Source organism: Takifugu flavidus, chromosome 16 (genome assembly GCF_003711565.1).
Source record: "Takifugu flavidus isolate HTHZ2018 chromosome 16, ASM371156v2, whole genome shotgun sequence".
Classification (NCBI taxonomy): domain Eukaryota; kingdom Metazoa; phylum Chordata; class Actinopteri; order Tetraodontiformes; family Tetraodontidae; genus Takifugu; species Takifugu flavidus.
Window position 1 is genome coordinate 2,482,923 of NC_079535.1, and position 23,324 is coordinate 2,506,246.

The 23,324-nt window shown below is 44.7% G+C and overlaps 1 protein-coding gene across 2 annotated transcripts in view; it reads left to right on the forward strand.

Annotated features, from left to right (window-relative positions):
• alk (ALK receptor tyrosine kinase) overlaps positions 1-23,324 on the forward strand; it is a 264,817-nt gene that overhangs the window by 222,872 nt on the left and 18,621 nt on the right. For both annotated transcript variants that reach the window (XM_057058765.1, XM_057058766.1), the window contains exons 10-19: positions 1,218-1,312; positions 5,101-5,202; positions 12,918-13,083; positions 14,316-14,463; positions 16,972-17,082; positions 18,052-18,193; positions 18,895-19,062; positions 19,446-19,547; positions 21,736-21,891; positions 22,835-22,948. In XM_057058765.1, the coding sequence (XP_056914745.1) occupies positions 1,218-1,312; positions 5,101-5,202; positions 12,918-13,083; positions 14,316-14,463; positions 16,972-17,082; positions 18,052-18,193; positions 18,895-19,062; positions 19,446-19,547; positions 21,736-21,891; positions 22,835-22,948 (1,304 nt within the window). The remainder of the gene's footprint in view (positions 1-1,217; positions 1,313-5,100; positions 5,203-12,917; positions 13,084-14,315; positions 14,464-16,971; positions 17,083-18,051; positions 18,194-18,894; positions 19,063-19,445; positions 19,548-21,735; positions 21,892-22,834; positions 22,949-23,324) is intronic.

Here is a 23,324-nt window from a genome sequence, read left to right on the forward strand (position 1 = left end):
GCTACGTCCGTGTGCTTAATTGGAATGTCATGTCCGTAATGGTGAGGAGAACCCGCCACTCTCTGCGCAGTGACCTTTGTAGAGCTCAAATGGAATCAGAGTGGAATCAGAAACACAGCCTGGAGAGCAGTTATGACTGAAGCGGAGTGTTTGAATGGCTGCGAGCTGACATCAGGAATGACACAGATTGAATACGGCATCTTTAGGTGACGGCAACTCCTGACAGGAAATATTAAACCATGAAACGGTAGCTGGCGGTGGTGACGGAAGGTGGCCGTTGTATTAGGTTACAGAATTGCTCGTTCGGTGGCTCGTTCGGTGGAAATGCTGGCCCAGGCGCATCAGTGACTGTGGGAATATTTAAGAACACTCATCCAGCCGACTGGGTTAAGAGCAAATGGCTTTAATGTAGAGAACCTCAGGAATGAACCCTGGTGATTAGTAGACGCAGACATTCATCCTGCAGAGGAGAATCCATGATAAGTTCATTTTCTTCTTGGGATTGGATGCTTTGAAACTGAAACACGTCTTCACGTCCCCACTGGCCAAATGATGGAATTTGAATGAAGTTGAATAATTACCCATAATGCCCACTGCTCATCGACAGTGCCGTCCAATGATCCCAGATACATCTCATGTTATAACAATATGAAAAGCCTTGATGTGACGCATCAAAGCGATTGTTGGGACATTTGCTTGACTGTTGTTGTTGCACTTCCTGGAAGAAGAATGTGTCTCTGTTAAAAGAGGCAATTATGCTTGTAATTACAGGCTATATAAATAAAACCGAAGTGCCTTGATGTACAATTACAACTATGCAATTAAAGGCCACGCAGATATTTTTCCGTCAAATTGAAAGACGCCGACTTTCAGCAGATTAATCCGAGGCTTGAGGAAAGATTTAGGAGTTTACTTATCATAAATACTGAAGACATCCCCGTTAGCCCCGACCGCCGCTAAGGTCACTGGGGAAAAGTGATGTGTTTTCCAAATTTAACTCCTTCATTAGATCCTAAATGTGCTTATATGTCCTTCAGGTTTTATGATCTCAAATCCTGAGGGGTAAAGCCGTTATTAACAGTAAAAACGGATCTTTTCTTAAGGAAGACAACAACTCAAAACATCCGGAGTGGTTTTTTTTCTTAAATATTTGAGGTGGACGTGATCGCATCAGCCACAGCTTGTGAGCCAGTTAACACAGATGTGTCCCGTTGCAGGTTCTGGCTGCAGTTCAGCACTGAAAATGGACCTGGACCGGGTTCATCAATCTCCCTCGACAACATCTCTTTTAGCATGGATTGCTTCCTGGCTTGTGAGTATACTGAAATGTAAATGTTGTTACCTCTGTGACTGCATCAGGCCTTGAATTATTGCCGCTTGACCAATCGGCAGATTTATTAAATATGACAAACATAATGGGAGAAAAACAATGATCAATGAAGAGGAGACTCCTTTTTTCTCTCTCCACAGCAGTTTTGTTATTCCTCCAAATGAAGCTGGCAGGTGAAGCCTATGAAATGGGATACTAAGCAGACATTAATATACGATATCCGCCTGCTCTGCTTGGCACATTCTCTTTGAGAACATTTCTCTTTGAGAAATGCCACGAGAGATAAAATCTTTCATATACAGCTTTCTGATTAAGGGCTTACCTTACCGCATTTTCGCAGGCTGTTAAAGGTCAAACCTCACATTAGTTATGTGGAATTCGTTTGTGATTATTGGGTTGCTTTATCAAGATTTCTCACAGAGATAGAAAAAAGCGGGGAAAAAAACGGAGGTGTAACAAAGACTCCAACATCAGGTGAATGAAAGGTTAGGTGGACCTCTGAGGAGGAACCTGTCAGTGTTCTGACAGGAATAACAATTTCTCCCGACTTGAATGGGGAAATTACAATGCTCCGGTCATGGTGCAGTGTCCCTCGCTGACACGTCCACCTGTCAGCGTGATGGGTGTTTATTATTTTATCTAAAAATGTGTTTGTGTTGATGTAGAGCGGTCCTGGGACTGTCAATGCTAACACACACAATATATATGCTAATTTATTTTTTTTCATTTCAATTATATGCACTATTATGAGTTATTTGTTAGTCTTTTTAAAAAGAAATGTATGTCACCAGTGCAAAAAAATAGCATGAAAATTGCATTTTGACCTGCTGGCGATGCTTCAGGATATTTATAAACTGCAGATTTAATCTAAAGTTTGTGGGCTCGACGTGACGTGAGATATTGGTGTTTGTCCGAGCTAAAGGCAGAGTCGCCGCCGCCGCCATGGATGCGGGCGCGGCGACCGGGTCAGCGCCCCTGTATGCGAGATGGCATTTCATAGAAGATAACTGCAAAGTGGTTGTGTTTTATGTCCTCTGGAGCAGCGGCGCTTGGGTAGCAACAGCGAAGAATCCTCTCGTCTGTCTCTGGACGGAGAGTCCCTTCATTTAGGACCAGGGATCCGTTATCTACCGCCGCCTTTGACACAGTCACATTTTATTGACTATCAATCAGACTGATGGAGGATGGCGAAGCGCCGCAAAAGGCGTCATTTCCAAGTGTGATCGGGATGAATGATGGGGACGAGCGCTGCCTAGAGCATCCCCTGTGTGTGTGTTGCAGCATATAAACAGGCCGCGCACACATTATGCGGTGGATCAGCCGTACATGCCTACGCACCATGGATGGAGTGCACATGTAGATTTTGGCAGGGATGTTCTGCCTGATGTTGCATCTATTGCCCTTCAGGTGTTGGCCCGAGCAGCCTCTTCATTTTTTTTCCAATTTTTTGCCGAATTCATCAGATTAGGTAGATTGCACAGAAGCTTTCATGCTGGAAGCTTTTAGAATAACAAGAGATGTTGAGAATCCCAAAGCTGGGAATTATTTCACACTTTAAAATAACAAAAGTGATGCAACTTAATCGCCATAAACCACCTAGAAATAAGCAGATAAGAGAAGAATTATGAGCTTTTTGCGAGTATTTATATTAATACGTTACAGTGGATAGGGAGAGGTTTCTGGTGTAAACTGGGTAAATGCTCATTTTGGCCTTGAATCCGACAATCACTGACTGGAGCGGAGGTAGACGGGAACAGTAAGCAGCAAAGGCCGGGGTGACAGCTGGTGAGGAGGTGGCGGAGGTGGCTGCAGGAGTCTTACAGTGACTCACGGTCCATCTTCCTGGTGCAGTCTGTTGTAATGGAACCAACAGTCGAAGCAGAAAATAGTGTTGCCAGATGAGAACGTGCGAAAAGCTGAATTTTACCATCCTGACTGCACCTCCCAGTCTTTTATCAATACTGCTGATATTTCGCTCAGATTACATTATAATGACTTGTTTTTACGACAATAATCACCTCGCTATAGTCACGCCTGACACCACAAATCCGAGCCTCGGTTCTTCTCAGGGTCGTGTCCATTGATAATTGAGCATTTATTATAAAGAACCCGAAGTCCCAGTTCATTAAAGCCACTGTCACCCTTGGACGAAACGCTCAACGCTCATTTTCTACACCAAAACAGCATCTGAATCCTGCGTTGAGACTATAAGTGTGATAAGCGTGGAGCCCTGGCTATCTCTGATATTTTGGGTGCCCCGTCCCTGTGCGAGCGGCTGCCGGCATCTCGAAACCTGCTGCTAATGAACACTGACAACCATGTCGGTCATGGCCCTGCCCTCTAGTTCCTGCTGCCATGTGGTGGACCCGCCGAGTCCTCCTCCTGTTGCGGCAGCATACAAATGCTCCGATATAGCATGTTGTTCCGAATAAATAATGCAGGGCTTCTCATTAGCAACTGTGTTTCAGATGTAAAAGGTTCTGAACTTGTTATGCAGATGCGGCTAATTGCTGGGAATGGTACTCCTACCTATGGTCTAATCCATGGCAGCCACATACGTCTAGTGTTATGTCGGGGGGGGGGGGGGGGGGGGCAGTAGATCTGCCTATCAAATCGGTGTCAGAGCTCCCACAGTGGGGAGATTACAGGGATAACGAATGAGCTATTGATTTTCTCCAGCTAAATTTGTGAGCTTACTAATAGCAGCAGAATCATTTGGATTCTCCTTTTAAAGATATAAATTCGTTCATTCACTGTTTAGTTTCAACTCTGACATGGAATGATCTTTGTGTCACCCTAATAGGACAAATTCGACCCCTTTTTTGGTGGAGAAATTGGAACTCCTTCACACAGCAGCATTCCAAATCTTTCATCTGTTCAGGGAGGCCCCCGCCATATTGTGGTAATCACCGAGCCCCCACCAAGTGATGACAGAGCAGCCAGAGTGGGGACGAGGGAGGCTTTTTTTTACATTTTTCCCAGTAAAATGATTATAGAAATGAAGATGAAGAATCTAATCTTATTCCCCTGAACCCTCTTCTGAAGGATGTCGGGGAAAGTAGTCATCGTTTCCACCAAGCAGGCAAATTAGACTGAATAAATAACTCATTGCCTCATCACAATTAGGAACCTCCTGCTTGGAATTCTGCTTCGCCTCTTCTGCGACGTTTCAAAACACCACCTGCTCGTCATCCAACGCAAAGTAATTCAACAAAGCCACAGACGCAAACCTTTAAATCACGGCTGCTCGCAGCCTGGAGCGGCACCGCTGATCCCTCAACCTCCCTTATTGTACGGAATGCAAATCGGCCTCAAAACTAAGTGATTATTCCACATGCGGCTCACAACCAGGGCTCCGTTTGCCTCCAGAACCTGCAAAGATGATCCAGGAGGTTGTCGTGTGTTGTTGCAGGCTGAGCGAAAGCAGCTTTTCCTCTCATTGGAAAGCTGAGGAGGCAGCGATGCCTCTGTGGGCGGCTTCCGCAACACGGACGGCGGGGGGTCGAGAGCTCAGCGCAAGGTGTTGCTGGGTGTTGTGAAACTGCATTAACAGACGAGCAGTGCCCACTGAGACCCATCTGATAGGAAGCAGAGGAACGGGAGAGAGAACGAGGGTCTACCGGAGGCGCAACTGTGGATGTTTGTGCCCACGGTACAGCTGGGGGAGGAGTGGGGGGAGAGGGGGGGGCATCTTCTTCTGTAGACGTCGATGGTACGAATGAGAAACCAGGTGACCGTTTCATACGTGCGATGACTCTTTCTCATTTCAGCCAATGGTGAGTTTCCTCCGGTGGCCACCAGCGCCACGCGGCTCCCCTTTAAACCGACCGTCACCACGATGTCGTCCATGGGAAGCCCCTTGCCGGATAAAGGTGAGCGTCTTAAAGAAGTAATCAGTACATCGTTGCTTGTTTGACTGTCCTAAGAGGGGTTTTTTCACAGCGGAGACTCATGCTGCCTTTTTTAAGATGAGCATTGTCAGTTTCCTTGTTTAATTCACTTTAAGTTGGTATGTTTTAAGCTCTAACTGAGTGAGCCTGATTTGGTCACAAAGGACTGAATTTGAATGGGATATCGACAAGGAAGGAAGTGCGCCACCTACTGGCAGCAGGCGCCACCACCCAATTCCTGTTCACCTCCACTGGCTGTTGTCAAGGGGGGAGCTGCAAGTTTGAGGGCAGTTAATAGGCAACAAGCAACACGTCCTTTACAAAAGTACCCAGATACTGTGTAAACTACCACATAGTTTGTCTGTTTCCAAACTACAGCAAATTAAGTGGATACAAGATTGACTGATCTAACATTGGTAATAAGTAGTGATGGGACGAGCGACACTGGTGCGTCAGCACTGTGCCGAGAGCTCAAGAGTGAAACCCCGTATCAGTGCGCGTATCGCTTTCAGAAAGAATCACGTGACCGATACAGGAATTGTATCGTTTGGATGTGCCGCGCCAAAGTGTGTTTATAAGGAAACAAAATGTATCGACATGTCATGGGTTTGTTGGATGGAGTTTTGCAGTTGCGTGATTATGGATCGTTCTAAGAAGTTTTCCCCAGTGTGGAATAATTTTGCCACCTTAGTTTTTACTCTGTTCTGGGAAGAGGTTTGAATTGTTTTCAGATAAATTAACTTTTTATGTTATTGTAGCTGAAGTGTCGGCTCTGCTCCACAGAGCTCTCTTACATCAATAAGAGCAGTTCATCAATGCTGAGGCATTATAGAGCTCGGCATGGCAATGAAGAATTGGCAGATACTCGTGAGAGCACCAGAAAACATCCACATCTGCATCAACTTGCACTTAAAACTCTCTGCTCACCATCGTCATCTGCACCGTGTGAAAGAGTATTTTCTAAGGCTGGGGAGCTGGTTTTTAAGAGGAGAAATCGCCTTGGAGCAAAGACACTCCAAAAACCTTTGTTCCTCAATAAAAATTCATAAACTAATCACTTTTTTGTATTATTTCATATGATTTAACAGTTAAGTTAACAGAGAATGTGTGTACATAAGTAAAAAATTGTAACTCTGAATTGTAACTCAAATTTACTATATTTTACATACCAACTCAGTTTAGCAAACAAGGAATTCCTTTACCTGCAATCATTTTATAACTACTGCAGGGGTCACTATCGGGTGACCAACACAGTATCAATACAGTGCTGACACAGTTTGTGTAGTGTGTCAATACACTCCTTGAGGTATCATCGTCCCATCACTAGTAATAAGGTGTATTCAGAAAACAGCTGTTTAGAAATCAGAACATCCTGCATTAAGCAGAAGAACATTGTCTTTGACTCTCATTAAAGGCCTGTGAAGCTTTATCTCTTCCTCTCGTGGAGTGTGGTGAATGCAGTCACTAAGCAATGATGATGTGATTCCGGCCTGGAACATCCAAGAAATTAATTTAGTCAGTCCAACGTTTGTCCTTTGTGAACTTTGTGAGTCACTGGGAAGCACTTTAGTAATGTGGATATCTGGCTCATTGATTTCCTGCTTCTCCAGTCCTGGTTTTTGTTTAAGGGCACACTGTGTCTCCCAGCCTAACCTTGGAAAAGATGCACCAATCAATGGACTCGGACCTTTAATAGGGTCATTTTGGGGGGGATCTTTTCATGCAGCTGCTTGTCAAGCCGCATGTCTTTGATCTCTGCATGTCTCCATGCAGCGCCGAGCACTGTGCTTTCATTTTTGCCCCTTCATGGTCGGCGTGGGACAGTTAAAGATCAGGTATTAATGTTTAAACCGCTAACATGATTTTATAACGCACCCAAGTCTGGTTAACAGAGCAACCGCCAGCCACCTCATTCGTGAAGAGAATCCTGATGAAGAGAACCTTCTGAAAAGAGAGAATCTTATCACTTGACATTTTATGTGCAATATTATAGCAAAAGACTTTAATCTATTTTGCTACAAGAATTTAGCTCCGAGGGCAGAAGGAATAAAAGGTTATATTAGGGTGCTTTCCCAAGTAAGACTGTCTACTCCTGCAGACTTCCCAAGAGAAAGACGGAAAGGAAATATATTAAAATCCCAGTATTACAGCCGTGATTATCATAGATATTAACTCAGGCGGTCAAAAAGTTGAGCTAACGTGCACCGCCGCGATTCACAAGGCAGAGAGGAGCGGTTAACATTTGCCGAGCATCTGGGTTCTCCCGTTCCTGAGCTGACATCTGCAGGATGGGCTTTAACTGGGCAGGCCTGCCATTCAAAAAATGGTCCGTTCTCCTCCCAGCATGCTTAATAATTAACCCCGTCAACACGCCTGCACCTTCTCTCCCTTCACGCCGCCTTTCGTCTGTGCTTCCCCCCATTTAAAACCTGTCTGCTGCTGCGTCATGGTTCCGTCTGATCTCGAATCTGTCCACCGGTTTCCTCCTCTGGCACATTTTTCTTTACAGCTTCCGCTGTTTGTTTGTTTTTGAATCTTTCTATTTTGCCATTGATGCCCTGCTATTCCGGCCCAAGATGTTTCGATTTCCCACCGCTAACCCTTCCTGCCTCTCTCCGTAAACTCATCAGTTTCGCCTGAGGAAGGAGTAAGAATGTGAACCTCGACGGAAACTGGTGGGAGTTTTGGTTTTATGTTTTTTCTCCACTTTTGGTCAGTGGATGGTGGACAAGCAAGTTTTGGTGGATGGTGGTATTGAAAATGAAATCCCAGGCATTTATAAAGGTTTTATCTCCCCTGAAATTATAAATAAAGTAGAAGAAAAGCTCCCATTTTGGAACCTCAGGTCCTGCTTTTCTTCCTTTTCCTACAGTAATGCAGCATTACCCATTAGATCTTCATGCTGTCTGTGCATTTATGAAATTAAAGTCATAATTTAAATTACATGCTGTTGCCTAATCTCCCTTTTGTGAATGAATCCAGCCGCTGTGGGTAGATGGCAAGATCCAAGGGGCACATGTCGGGGGAGGGGGGTGTTGAAAGAGATGCGCTTAGGTATTAAAGTGCACATCATTTCTGACATGCTTGTTGTGCTGAGCATCAGCCGACACGTGTCTTTAGCTGTCTGGTTACAAAAGGGAGTGCGTCTCATGCATCTGTGTGTGGGCTTTCTCCATCATGCATCTTTAAAAGGCTCTGAAATATGCAGCTGTTAACCTCAGGTGACGTCTCTTTGATTAGAGCCCGGCGCAACAGTGCGCTGCCGATTCACGTTAACACGCTTGCTGCCAAATCCCATCATTCCAGATTCACATGAACAGGCCCGTGTGCCCAAAAGTGTGTTTGGTTTATTGACAAATTGGGTGCTCGAGAGAGTTCCCACAGCATCGTTAGTAGGTGGGAGTTACGAAAATGGAGCAGACACGTGATTCGGGATGGAAGATAGCGTTAGCCTCGCAAACCAGTCTGCTGGAGCAATCCAACCTGATCCACATACGGCCACGGGGAAATAAGAAAACTGGCTTCGGATGAAAGACATGAGGGGATGCTAATTGAATCAGTTCCACTGACTCTTAATATTCATTGGCCGCAGATGTCAGCTCCTGAAATTTCAATGCTAGAACGGGGGTTTTGGCCATTACATGCTCGCTAATTAGGTGCAGAGTGTAGATGTGAGTTCCTCTTTAGTTGATAAACACTGGCCTGCAGCAAACAGTCGGCTAGATGATGTTACTTTAAGTTTTGCAGGGGGAATATTACTCAGTAAGACAGATATGAGACAGATAACGAGCAGTGCCACACCAAATTGGCTTTTCTAATTAATTGGGCTCTTGTGTTCTGTAAGCTTTGTGCTTAGCATTCAGAGTATTTCATGATGTGCCAGCCTTGATCCATCTTTTTAATCACCAGCCTATCGAGGACAAGTGTCACTGGATAAGGATAACGCTGCTATCTTTGTATGCTTAGAAGGAAATGGAACCGGCACAGAAAGTTGCTTATATCCACATACATATAAAGTACCTGGAATATAATTCCGAGCATTCATTTGTGCACCAATGACCATAGTGCATATGATAATAATCATTATGAGGAGGATTAGAGTTTAATATCAGCCCCAAAAGACAAGGAACAGAAGGTACAAAACAATATTTGTGATGTATTTCACATTCCAACATCAACTACTGGGGTTAAAGTGTTTAATTCATTGACTGATTTTCTTTACAGTGTACGATGAATGAATTAATCAGTTAATAATCTTTATTTGGGTCTATAGTTTTAAAACAGACCATTTCAGGTTCATAGGGTAGGAATATAGTAAACATTATCTATTAGTTTTCATGTTAGCAAAAGCTGATTCCATATATTTCACAGATATTCACAAGGGCCTCAACCAAAATCGGTGCCTCCTTCTCTCACTCTTGCTGAGAGAGGAGGAGGGAATCTACTGTCATAGTCCAATCGAGAAGAAAAATTCATGAATTATGAGTGTTGTATCTCACATAAACTGCTGTCAAACATTAATAGTGCCATTAACCGGTAATATACAAGCTAAAAATGTGAAGTCACTCCTTGTCTGCAGCAGCATAATGTGTTCATTTCACCAAGCCTCAAGGTGGAAGGTTGCCTTTCTTTTATAACCTTCTAACCATCCTGCGATCTTACAGTTTGAAACATATGCTGTCACTGACTGTTTTATGGACGTTCTAACTTATTTTAACAACCGAATGGAAAATTACAGTCTGCTTCAGGCCTTGGTGCAAAACCTTCCTGCCGTGAGCCCTGGCCAGCCACTGGTTGACCAGGAGACCTGTAGCAGAAACAGCCTCTTTGTATACAACAATTACTCATCGCAGCATCAAAAGATGCTGAGTACAGTAATGCATTAAAGGAGCTTGCAGGCTCCCCCGATGCAGAATTGCCAGGGGACCGCAGAGGACAGAAAGCTTTGAGGGCCTGCTCTCCTTTTCATTCAGCTTGTGAGATATTTGTGCCTTGACCCCTCCACCCTCAGTCACACGCTCGTCTGTATCAGCGCTTTCGGAAACCCGGCGTCATCCTCGCATGTGAACTTTAAGTCCCCTCTCATTTTTGACCTTGACACACGCCGTTGTTGGAGATAAAGCTCCTGCGCTCAGGAACAGGAAGTGGGAGTGAAATCAGCATACCCAGTCCAGGGATACATAGATTAGAATGGCTTTACCCAAGACGCGCACATTAGCATAACCCCCCAACACCAACCCTCTACAGCCAATCCCCACTTCCCCATTTTTCTCCTAACCTACATTTGCCCTGTCTCTATAATCAATCCTGCTACACACACATTCACACACACACACACACACACATATACTCGCATACATTTATTGTACAAGGTGAACAAAACTACTACTCCTATTATTAATAGTACATTTTAGGCACTATAAAGAAGATAAAAACAACTTTAAAAAGCTGCTCAAGCAAGAAAGTGCAGGTAGAGATTAAAATTTCAAGAGCTGTGTTTTGAGGAAGGTTTGGAGGGTGAGGAAAGTGGCCGACATTTTAGGGAGCGGCGCCAGTAGAGGAAGAGGAGGGAGGGCAAATGATGGAAGGAAAGAGTATTGTGGTGGAGTAGGTCTGTCAGGTAGGAGGGGCCGGCAGAGGTTTCTGAAGGACGTGGGTGAGCAGGAGGCTCCCCATGCTGCTGCAGTAGTCCAGTCATGTTAACAACTATATTCCTTGCATTTGGCTGCCTGTCCTACTGTCACTGTGTCCTTCTGTCATTAGGTTTCTTCCCTGCCAGTTTGGCATACCCTTCCAGTTCTTTTTTCTCTACCGAGGAGCCGAACATGCTTTTATTTTAACGAACAAAAGTCATCTGAAGGGAGAGACATGCCTGTGCAAAGAGCCATGGCAAAGCAGAGCAGGACTTGGACCGGAACAAGAATATTAAATCACTTCATGTAATATAGTCGAGGGCAGAGCTGTTTAGGACTCCAACACATGTCATCTTTCTTTGTTCAGTTACCTCATGACTGGTTTGTTAGGTGCACGTACTTGCATGTGAACTGGCACAGGGAGGATCCGGCAAGATGAACAGACCGGGATTATCAAACCCGATACGCTCTGGAGATGGAAGAGGCTGATCCCCTGAAAGACCGCTGGCAGAGTTTTCTTTCATATGAAACGGAGGCAGTTTTACATTTCTCTGCTTCCGAATTTTTCTTTATACCTTTTTTTTTATACCATTTTTCTTTATCAGCTGTTTGCCGTTTTGGAAACACTGAAATCCACGAGAATTGAAATCTACCTTTTGGGGGGGTGGGTTGAGGGCTTTCCTGCTCCAGTTGTGGAGTCATTGTATTCCCAACACATTCAATAATCTTCTTTTTAGATGTTAGTTGCTGACCAAAGTCTAGAGCAGTGGTTCCCAACCTGAGATCAGGGTGCCCGATACCGCAGGGGACCAGAGATTGCAACTTTTTCTGTTCTGAGCTTGAGAAGTTATCAAAGTTATCATTTTGGGCATATTAAACTTTAAAAAACCCAATAACACACCCAGTTGGGTAGTCAAAATTCTTTATAAACTAAATGATTTTTTTTTTTTTGGCCCGCATTTAAATGTATAAAGCCATTATTTACCAACACTTCTTGAATTTCCGCTCGGTCTCGTCACGTTAGCAAGCTAGCAGCTATACAGCGTCGATTGTTTTGCTGCTGGCTTGATTTTTTGGGGGGGGTTAAAGGAAAAGGTTGGGAACCACCGCACAAGAGAAATCTATTCCTATCACCACAGGACGAGTGAGTCAAACTGTCCTGTTTCTGAGCTCCAGTTCTTTCTTCTTCTCAAAGGATGCTTTGAGCACTTCAAGCATGCGGGTCCCCATTTGCCACAGGCTGAGGCCCATTATCAGAAGGATCATAGCAAGTGTTTTCCTCAATATCGTGTGGCTCAGTTTCATTTAAGAAGAGCCTGAGAACCTTGTCAAATTCTCAATCATAAGGAGGGAAACATCTTTTTTACTTCTTTGCCAGTGAGTTGATGTCATTGAGAGATTCTAGGACAAATCCATCTGCGTAGAGTAACTTTAAGTACCACCCTTTACTTCTTTCTTTGTGTCACAGTCGTGTACTTTCAAATAAAAAAAATCCTTGAGATGGAGTCTGATTTGACGAAGTGGTCTCTCAGCGTCCACAGCTGAGCGGAGAGGTTGTTCCTTTACTCTCTGGTGTCCATCCTGGTGTCAAGCTCTTATTCTGGGTTCAGAAGCATAGTATTAAGTCCAGCCACGTCCATCTGACAAGACTAATCTTGTGCTAATTGCAGCTCCTCTCGCGGCAATTAAGGCTAACACTTGGGATTACACAGAAAATGAGGAGGAATGGTTGTCACCTGTGATCCTGACACTCCATCCTCCTACTAGGGTTGTGATTTGATAGTGGCAGTAATAGCTCCAGCTCTGTTGCATGTTTACTCTATTTATGACATCAATCTCCATATTTGTATATTTCTGCTGTATCGATTTAAACTGGAGTTGTGGGAATACTGAAGGAGAACAAATGGGACACAAAGAAAAGTATTATACCCAAGAGTGGGTGGATGAATCTCAGCCACTTTCTCACCTTAACTTTTTCTCTGTGGGATGAAGAATGTGAACATTTCCAGCTCTCTATGAAGTGCCTCATGATTTTCTCTCATTCTTTACTTTCGTTAAACACAGCCAAAAAATGGATCTTTCACACCTGTGGGGCCGTGGGACCTGAAGGCCCGACTCCCACTCAATGCCTCAATTCCTACCGGAAAAACAATATCAGCGTGACCGTCGGCACTCAGGGGCCACTGAAAGGCATTCAGAAGTGGAAGGTTGAGGAAAGTGGCACCTACAGGTACAGATGTTACAAAAGTCTCCATGTATTTAAAAAAAAACAACTAACTACATGCATTTGTTTCATTAAAGCGTGCATTATTTTATTGGGCTATATATGAGAAACCTCTATTTTATGCTCACATTATTCCCAAAAAAAGAGAAGAAAGAAACTCTGAGTGTTTTTGTATCCACTCTAAACCCCCAGCAGACTTGCCTCAAACTGGGTGCTTTTGTTGGATTAATATCCACCACCTTGTCCTGAGATCAATACTCCTCCTCTGGGCATTCATGATAAAACATGGCATCTCTAACTTGGATTTGATTTTGATAGTTTAAACTCATTTTTGAAGGCTGCAGGCCTCAACACACACACACTGTTTAGTTCAATGGGAGCCCATGTGTTGGCTACTGGAGGAAAAAGAGAAAAGAGTAGCGCTTCTGTGGGCGATTCAGAAACAGCTTGAGTCTCCATGCAAACCTTAGCTACGTAGACCTCTGGCAAAGCTAGTAAATGAAGCTGACACATGGCTACAAAGATGAGTGTGCAATTATGCATTTCCCAAAGGTCATTAGGCAAACAGCTGAGGTAGCCTCTGTGCACAAGACAGCACTCGCTCATTTTCTCTCACCTTATCTAACATGACCGCAATGGATGAGTAATACTGCAGCCCACAAAAGCTGGAACATTTGTAAATGAATACCTTCATTTAAGTGGGTGACTTTCCATGTGCAGTACAGTAGTTTTATGGGGTTTTTTTCTATATTAAGAAAAAAATACACATCACAAGAGGACTCGTTCTCCGCTTTTCCACCCAGAAGTACCTGGTGTTCATTCAGTGCAGGTGCCAGCGCCTGGGCTTAACTGGTTCCAACCAAGAACCAGTTTGCTTTTCCATAGGCCAAGCAGAGCCAAGTCAGACCATTATATCAGTGTGAAACGCGATCGTGTGACTGGCTGATCATGTTTTGGGGCTATAACCCCGCCCATATGACCCACTGCATCATCAGTTCTGAGCTCTGGCCCCTGTCTTGTTGGTACTTCCCTGGAACCAGTTTGGAACCAGTTGGCCAGTGCTTAGGCGGTGGAAAAACAAAGAATTACTGCAAAGTCAGCCACTGGCTCCGAACCAGCCCTGGAACCTCTTCAGTGGAAAAGGGGCGCGTATCAGTGTTAGAGTTCTGGTGCAGCTTAGATTGACTTTTCCACCTAATGACTCTGTTTTGTGTCACTGCATTTATGATGAATCACAGAATCACAGCCTACGGTGCCGCTGGAGGTCGAAGCGTCTTGGTCATGAGCCGGTCACATGGTGTTTACCTCACAGGGGACCTCTGGCTAAAGAAAGGCGAGGACCTCTATATCCTTGTCGGACAGCAAGGAGAGGACGCCTGTCCAAGTGTAAGACTAATTTTGATTGCAATTTGTACGGTAACATACGAACCTGCTGCTGACCAATGAGTGACTAAATGACCAGGATCCTTGTGCATCACTTGTGTATAATACAATTAAAGTTTTAAAATTAAAGAAATACATTCTCATTTGATTACAGGATCCTTACAATCACAGTCCAGGTCTAGTTTTTAGGATTTAGTGAGATTGAATGATGGAAGCTAATGATCCCAGTTATATATTAATTTGAGTGTAATGGTGCAAAACCCAGCATGAGGCCGTAAATCTGCAGAGATCACGGAGCCACAGTACTCCACTGCTTTCAGAGTGGAACAGACAAGCTAAACACTCGCTCTGGAGAGAGAGGAAATTACGGCGAGCGTGGCGAGGGATGCTCAGTTGGCTGGCGACCACACTGCTTGTTTCCGTGAATTCCGACACTCCAGACCTTTAATGGAGCCGCCAGCCAATTTTCTGTTGGTGTACTGATTAACTGCCATGTTTCTTCAGTCAGTCCCGAAGAGACAAACCAAACATGAGCTTTTTGCGGCGCCACCTCACCAACACACTGGTCCTTTGAAGCTACCAGGGCTCCTCCACAGACCCGTTCGGGAAAACCTGCACATCTACTGACGAGAGTTTGTGTCTGTGATGTTTGCAGCGGCGTCCCTGCAGTCTCAGGATGCATCTTTCCTCTTTCGCCAGAGCCGTCTGTGATTCACGATGCTCTGGGGTTCCTTCTCTGGCAGCACGGCTCGCTTCCCTCCCCTCACGGCTCGCAGCGCTACGACTAAACCCCCACTTGGCAGTAAAATCATCCATCATCCACAATTTAAATGTTCGAAAACTCGGGCCCATCTCCCTGCAGAAGCTCCAAAGAATATGGATTAGTTGGCGGAGTGTAATATTGTGTTTTTCAGGAGGAAAACCGGCACGCTCTGAATTGTGTGGAACGTTGCGATAGTTTCCAATCGCTCAATTTCAGATTTTTCAATCCAGGTTTTATTTTCGCAGGCTCTATGCGATATTTTTCCGAGGTGATACAATTTCCGCGGAGCAATCAGTTGCCGCGGCGCTAACATCGCCACGGTGACAGCGGAGATATTGACAAATAAAATTACACTTCAAAAAACAGGAGCTATTGTTCTCCTTGCATGCAGAGGTACTCGCCAGCACCAGCCCGTTATGGGTTTTTATCTATATTGTGTGGTAAGTGCTCACACTGCAGGGAGGGGCTGGAATCATTCAAAGTGGGAATGAAAGTAATTTAAGGTACCTGTTATTTCCCCTAGTCCTGACAGAGACCGTCTCTCCAAAGGCGCTGAAAGTGATTTGTGCTTCGGAACACTTTTTCACACCTAGCCTTCGCTCTGGCAAGGGAAATGATGCCCCGCCATCTTGACAAATACCGCTCTTCCACACAAACACACCGATCCCTCAGCGCGCACATTCTTTGTCTTCTCTCTCCCTCTGACACAAACTCAAATTTAAAGCAAAGGGGAGGCAACGACAGAACACGCTGAGCGAGGAAGACTTTCCCAGAACATCTTGAGTGCACCGCATTTTACCCCTCTTTACCTGCCAGTCACACTCAGAACTGTCCCGCCCCTCGGTGCTTGGTTTCATAACGCATGAGGGGGCTAAATGAGGGATGAGTGACTGGAGGCATCTGAGCAAGGTTCAGACAGAATGAGGGGAGGAAGAGCGTGAACCCCTGCTCCAGGATGATGCAAAGAGTAGATGCAGTGATTTGCCATATCTGAAAACGGGTCATGTAGGCAACAACAGTCCCGTCTTCTCTGACTTCTATAGAACAATGCAAAATGGGTGTTAAGAGAGCAAAAAAAGCACCATTAGATCTGGTTATGTAACCAGATCCAGACCCGCCTCTTTGCAGCCTTGGGACGAAGCGGTTTTTCAAGCACCACTTTGCTAAATTTAAGCCCTCACCCTCTGATGTGTCACGTAGCCCATATTAGCTGCTCGTAAATTAGATTCATCAGCTGCACATGCAGACATCAGAGTCCAGGACAGATTTAGACGTGTTACAATAATATTGCGGTTTTTGGTTTGACCCTTAAAAGGCAGTTCATCTTTGCAGGTCCCACGGCCGCATTCAGGCAAATTTGTTTTGAATGTTCATTTGGTTTAATACATTTTTGAGTGGTCTAGCGATCAGGAACCACAAAGGTTTAATTGTTGTTTCTGGGCTTTTCCTGTTCTCCAGGGTCTGCACAGCGTTTTCTCCCGTATCAAGTTACCCTGGTTTTCCTAAGAATGGATATCATGTCGATGGAGGATTCGAAATTGTCACTATGAGTGTGTGATTAGAGTGTGTAGAGTGAGTTGCCCTTTAATGCACAGGTGACCTATACATTAGCCTAATTGTTGCGCCATGGTCGGGATTAGATAGTTGTGATTCTTCTGTTCACTTCTCGCTCACTGTAGTGACACTTTATTGCCTCGAACACCGTTGCAACAGTGATTCCTGAATTGACTTTTATCTTTCTCCTGCAGTCCAACAACATTCTGAATAAGATCTGCCAGGAACAGAGCGGCCCGATGGTGAACAAAACCCAAGTGAAATGGGGTGGAGGAGGAGGGGGAGGGGCCACCTATGTATTCAAGGTAAGAACTGGATGCACTTAAGGACGGCCGGTAAATCTGATAAACCGTAATTTCCAGTTTCTCTTGGCTGCCCGCAGTAAATAAAATGTCTACATTTCTGCATTTATTCTGCTCCAAATCTCTTCATGCTAATGTTTATAAAAGCTTATTTCTTCCTGAAAGCGAAATGTCCTGTCTGGACTGTAGCGTTCTGTATTCCTCTCCAAAGCAGGCCACCATACATCACCCATTATCTGCTTCAGTGTCATTATCAGCTGAAAGCTGACGATACAGATGTTTCCAGCCTATCTTTTCTTTTTTATTATTTTGTCTGTCTCTGTGGCTACAACCAAATGGTGTGTATCTTATTGGAAAGGTGACATTTTGTCATCACATCAGTCAAGATAGATGATATTGGTAGCTGCCATCAGTAATAAAACAATGACATTGTACTAAGCTAAAACCATGGCACACCCACATCCTCTGGGTCTGTCAGAAGTGGACACAAATTGGTAGAGCCACAGTATTTAATTATAATTACTAATTCAAACCTTTTGTAATTAGGTTCAAGCTATTGTGGGAACATTCAAATAGGAAAGAGCGGAACATCACCAAGCATGTCCCCACCTGTTTTAGCAGGGTGCAGAATACGATACAGAATGTTTACATTTATATTTTAGAATTTAGTTTTGTCCTAAGCGACTCAGTGAGAGACACAATCAAGCCTCTATGCAATTGAGCCCAATGTGAAGAAAACACAACCTTATTTTTAAGTACCTCAATTTTAGTTTTAGTGTTGAGAAGATTCTCCACCCCCTCAAGTTATGAACGTCTCTTTTTCATATATAAGATGAACATTTCTCAGTTGCTCTACATTGTTTATCTACCCTCTGAGCTAAGCTAACTAGCTAATGGCTCCTATAATGAAGTGGCATGGACCGTGCCATTAAATTAGGCAAGTAATCAAATCTATTATCAATAACAACCCAGGTGGAGAATGGTGCGTACGTTCCTCTCATCATCGCTGCTGGGGGAGGTGGCCGAGGCTACAGCAGCCAGGCAGAAACCCAGCTGGAGCATATGGACTATGAATTAGGCCAACAAGGACGCAATGGGAAATCGTACGCTGCAGGTACGCACGTCGCAGCTTCAGCATGTGGGGGTTGAACCTACATCAGTGTGCCGATGATGGGGTTGAGCACCGTTGAGTATCAGATATTAGGGAACGATACCCTGTTACACCACAAACAATGTCAGAACCCTGTGCTGTCCTGCTGTACACCTGTCTTTGTCACCGTTGGACGCAGCTGCATGCTGAGTCTTTTAAGTGCTTTTCTGCCTCAGCGGTCTGTTTATCGCGCATTCACAACTGATGAAAAGCCCAGAAATCACAGAACCTTTCAATTTTAAATCCTAACAAAGCCTAGTCTTTACTTTGGAGGAAATTCTGTTTGTGGAAAAATGAACTCAGCGGAGTGGTTCGTTTGCATTGTGCGGGCTCCCTGGATGTGTGTAGGGGGGAAGGGAAGAATAATTGGCTTGTGTCAGCGAGTACAGAAGGGGATTAGTTCCAACTTTATTAGCTATAACTTTAATCTCTTGTTACCAGGTCTCTTCAAAGGGATTTACGTGGTTTCTGCTTCAACCAGTGCTGTTATCACTAATAGGAAAATGCTGTGCGTGCGCGTGTGAGCGTGTGTATGCAGTTTCTTTCCCGATACACAACATGCTCTTCCTCAATATTTCCACAGCTTGACTCCTGCCGTTCTTTCCCGGACACCTGGAACTGCCATAAGTCCCATCGTATTAATGGCGCCTTGTGTTTGGTGACAGGTGGAGGTGGAGGCTGGAATGACAGCGCTCCCATCAGTCAGGGCGGCAGACCGCTGGTGTTGGGAGGTCAGGGCGGCCAGGCCTGTCAACATTTTTCACAGACCCGTGGTGGTTTCGGGGGTGGCGGAGGTGGCTGTCTGTCCGGGGGCGGCGGCGGTGGCTACAGAGGTTAGTTCAATAGAATTCTGTCAACCAAAATGCAGAGAAAAATGTTTAATGAGTTAAAAGTGCTGAGCTGCCAGGTGTGACCCAGATGCACTTCTCGCTGAATATGTGCGTGTGTGTGTGTGTGTGTGTGTTTTATACTGAATGCGACAGGTTATAGGATGGAGTTATAGCTCAAAAGCAGCGGTCGTGTCCCTCTAACTCCACAATCTGCTGAATGTCACTCTTGGTTATATCAAAATGTGTCTTTTTTTAACGTGGATATGCGGGGGGAAAAATGTCGGAGGGGGTCACAAAGCCAAAGATGTCATAAAGTCTCCTGCAATGAAATTTGAGATTATAAACTGTTGTAAATCCTGTATGAATGTCTATAAATCTGCTCGTAGGTGGCAACACCTCCGTAGAAAACAACCCCAAGCACGACGGCGATGACGGCACATCCTTCCTCAGCCCAGAAGTAGTGCCCTTTCTGTCCGTTCCACTGAAAGGTAATGCAACAAGAATCAAGGCTGGGTGGGGAAAAAAATAATATTAAAAGATTGTCACCAGTGCGTAATCGGGCTCAGAAAATGTGTATCCTCCATGGGATACGTTTATCGAGTTAATGTGTTTGTATTTTCCTGTATAATGAGAAAAACAGCATTTGATATTGACATTTGAAATTAGTTTTTGTTGTTACCCACGTGGCGCACTTGCTGCAGCTTTCACAGCACGTACGGATTTCATCTCGCCTTTGTAAAATGGGCCTGACGGTGAAAGAATGGCGGGGAACTCTGCAGCAAATATGCAGCGGCAGAAGGGGGGTGTGTAGGGGGGGGCATATTTGATTAAAGTTCAGATATAGTGGGTGAACAGCTCAATAACTCAGTGTCTGTTTTATTCTTCCTGACCTTTTGAGCACAGAGTTGGTTTAAGAAAAATAAAAATCCTGTTCCGATAACTTTGATTATCAATAAGAGTCCTTCCTGCTCGGCTCGATAGACAGGGGAGAAAAAAACAAGGAGGAAAGTGGAAAAATTGTATCTTTTTTATCAGGGTAGGGTAGAAAGAGCACCTGTATCTTATTTCTGTGTCCCATTGAGCTCTAATGGGGGAGATTCAGTGTGAGGTAGTCCCGCTCCTCAACTCATCATCAAGCTCACTTCAGAGCCTTTGGAAGAAAAAGACCCCAGATTGGCTGGAAAAAAAGATGCTTTTTCCAACGGCGGCTGAGGTGTTTTAACCCCATAATTCTGCTGAAAAGGTTCGGCACTTAGTAGTTTGTGCTGTTGATTGAACACACGCTAGTTTCATCAGTAGATGAATGAAACCTCTGCCCCTAACGTCTGCTCCTCAGCTCTGTCTCTCAATGAGAGGAACTCAGCCGTCCTCTGAGACCTTCACATCAAATCTTTGTTTTCCTTTTCAGCTCAGAAACGCTCCACAGGGGTTCACAATAAGAATAAATCATTGGTATCAATCAGCAAACGAATGTAGCTTTATATGCTTTAGTCACTTTTACATGTCAGAAGGTTAAAGCTGTTAATATAAAGTATCTGTGACATGGTACTGATGAAAAGTCAAGGTAAAATATTTCAGCAAATACTCGCCATTGGGTTTATGCGCCAGTGATTTTCTTGGAATTTTCGTCAATTTGCTTTATTTTTCCTGACTGCTTCATCCCTTTCGAAGTCACCCGCTCATTGTGGAGCCTATTAGAGCATTTGTGGGGTTCGGTGCTTTGCTCAAAGGTACTTCGGCGGTGCTCTAAAGGCGTCCTACTTCCACAGACTCAGCTCGCGATGCCCCCTTGGACAGTTTTGGCCCAAATTCGTTCTTTTCCAGAATTAACTTTTGTTGTGCTTTCAGTTCCTGATTAGTTTAACAGTGTCACTGTCAACATGAGCTTTTAACATTAATCTTTGACAATCCCTCGAACATTTAATAACAGAGCGATAACGCTGTCACAGTGCACGCTGTGATGGATTGGCAAGCGTGCTATAAATAGCAGAATTTTGAGTCATTGCTGTGAGAGGGTTGCACTTTTTCAGAACATCCAATTTCTGCAGAGCCTGTAATAAATTGGTACCGGATGACAGTCCGAGCATCTAAACTCTGCAGGATGACCTAGAACCATGCAGACGGAGCCAAGATCAGAGTGGATGTTTCGGTTCAAACCCATAAGTTAATGTTTTGAATTTGCTTCTCATATTCTGAATGTGAGGCTAATATTTGGTTGGCGGACATGGATGCTGGGTGCAGTTCATGAAGAGGTTTTGAGTGAACAATCAACACAAATGCACACCGTGACTCCACTAGGCATGCAGTGAGGCATAAAAATTGGCATTTAATGTGATTTATGACAATATGACACAACGTGCACGGCTCTCTTAGACCAGGGGGAGAGAGGGGGAAAAACTGAAAAATAAAAGCAATATTCCACTGTCGCCTTTTAATGTTGTAACTTTTGGACGATGACAATTCTCAAGAGTGTGTCATGACTAACAAAATGGTCAGTATGCAGGTAAAAAGAGCAAATCCACGTTGGAGGCTGCATCCAGCAAATGCAAACTTCTGGTTCGACGTTCTGACGTTCTGACGTTCTGGCTCTGGTTCTATCTGGTTTGATCAGTGGAGTGTGGGAAGGTAAACGGTCCAAATCTCTCTCTCCATCTGCATGTGTGCATGTGTATACAGGCATGGAGGGGGATGGCGAGGTGATCATAGGGCCTGTGCAGAACTGCAGCCACTGTGAGAGTGGGGAATGCTATGATGTCAAGGACCTCATCGTCTGCTACTGTGACGAAGACCTGATCCTGGCGCCGGACAGAGTCTCCTGCATCAACGCCACAGGTCAGGAGCAGCTGCACGGCACCTTCACACGCATACTTTCTAACATCAAATCAATCCATATTTTCCCCATTTTCTTTTAACCTGTAAACATGTTAAAAGGAGATGTTGGCTGCGTCCTACCCTCCTTCCCTATTCACTGCTCCCTTCATAGGCAGTTGGCTTGAGTGAACTACTAACTGCATGTTCTCGCGTGCCACTTTTCCCAATGCATTGTGGGACACATTGAGTGCCTACATCGAGACACAGCATAAGTTCATGTATCTGCTCAAAGAAAAAGTTGTTAGGATGAGAAGGATCTGTGCTTTATTCAGTCTTTATCTTTGTTTCCTGACTATCCTCCCGTATCAACAGCTACTGCGATAATACGTCGGATATCATTGTATTAACCGGTAGGTCACATCCTGGGTTAAACAGTAACAGAGAAAAACCCACAAACCACAGCGAGCCTGGAATAGCCTCCGTAATTGCGTTTTGTAATCTGGGTTGAACAACGTTAGCGAACATGTACGCCGATCTGAAAATAAATTCATGTGGCAGAAAGTCATTTTGTAATTTGAAGCAAACTAGCGGGGCTATTACCATCTCAATGGTATCTCAGTGACCTGGAGGGTCTCCTTGCCCTGCGATTTGCACGTCTACTCTTTGTAAAGACAAGCAGCCGATAACTCCGTGACGCTCAGTCGGTCGTGAAAGGTCACGATCTCAATATGGTTTCTCCTGTGATGTGCGATTCTTCCATAGCTGAGACAGGCGAAGTGAGCCCTCCCCTCGCAGCCGAACTGGAATTGGGATGCAGCGGCCGTTGCTGCAGTCTTGTGCGTCGTTGTGTCATTGCTTTCACATCATTAATTAAGTTGGGGATCAGAAGGGCAAAGTGAATGTAAATACTTCCACAGGGGAAGTTAACAAGTGTGGAACGACGTTGTTTCCTCCTGTCTCGTAGAGGTGACCCTCTTGCCTCACCAGCCGGCTCTCTCCCACCTGGCTCTGGGTCTGTCTGTCGGGACTTCGGCCCTCATCGCCGCGCTGTTGCTGGCTGTGTCCGGAGTCATGATCAGTAAGTACGGATCGGATTCAGGGACACCTGTCTCTCTAAAGCATTTCCTGTTCATATTATTTTAATGACTCCACTCTAAAGGGTTGAGTCATACAAACTTCAGCAAGTTGTCTTGACCACGCCCGCATGCCTCCATACATTGAGTCGATGATGTGATTGGCTGATTAGCTCTTTGTGCAAGAAATAATTAAACTGGTGCCTAATAAAGGGGGCGGCGAGTGTAGTTCCTCATCAGAGGCTAAGTAGAGGTCATGGCATGATGCAAACGAACCAAATATTCCTCTTCTCTATCTTCATATGTGGAAATATCCGCTGCCGTAGATTCCAAAACAAATACACAAGTAGCTGAGAATGCTTGAAATTGTGTATTCGTTTT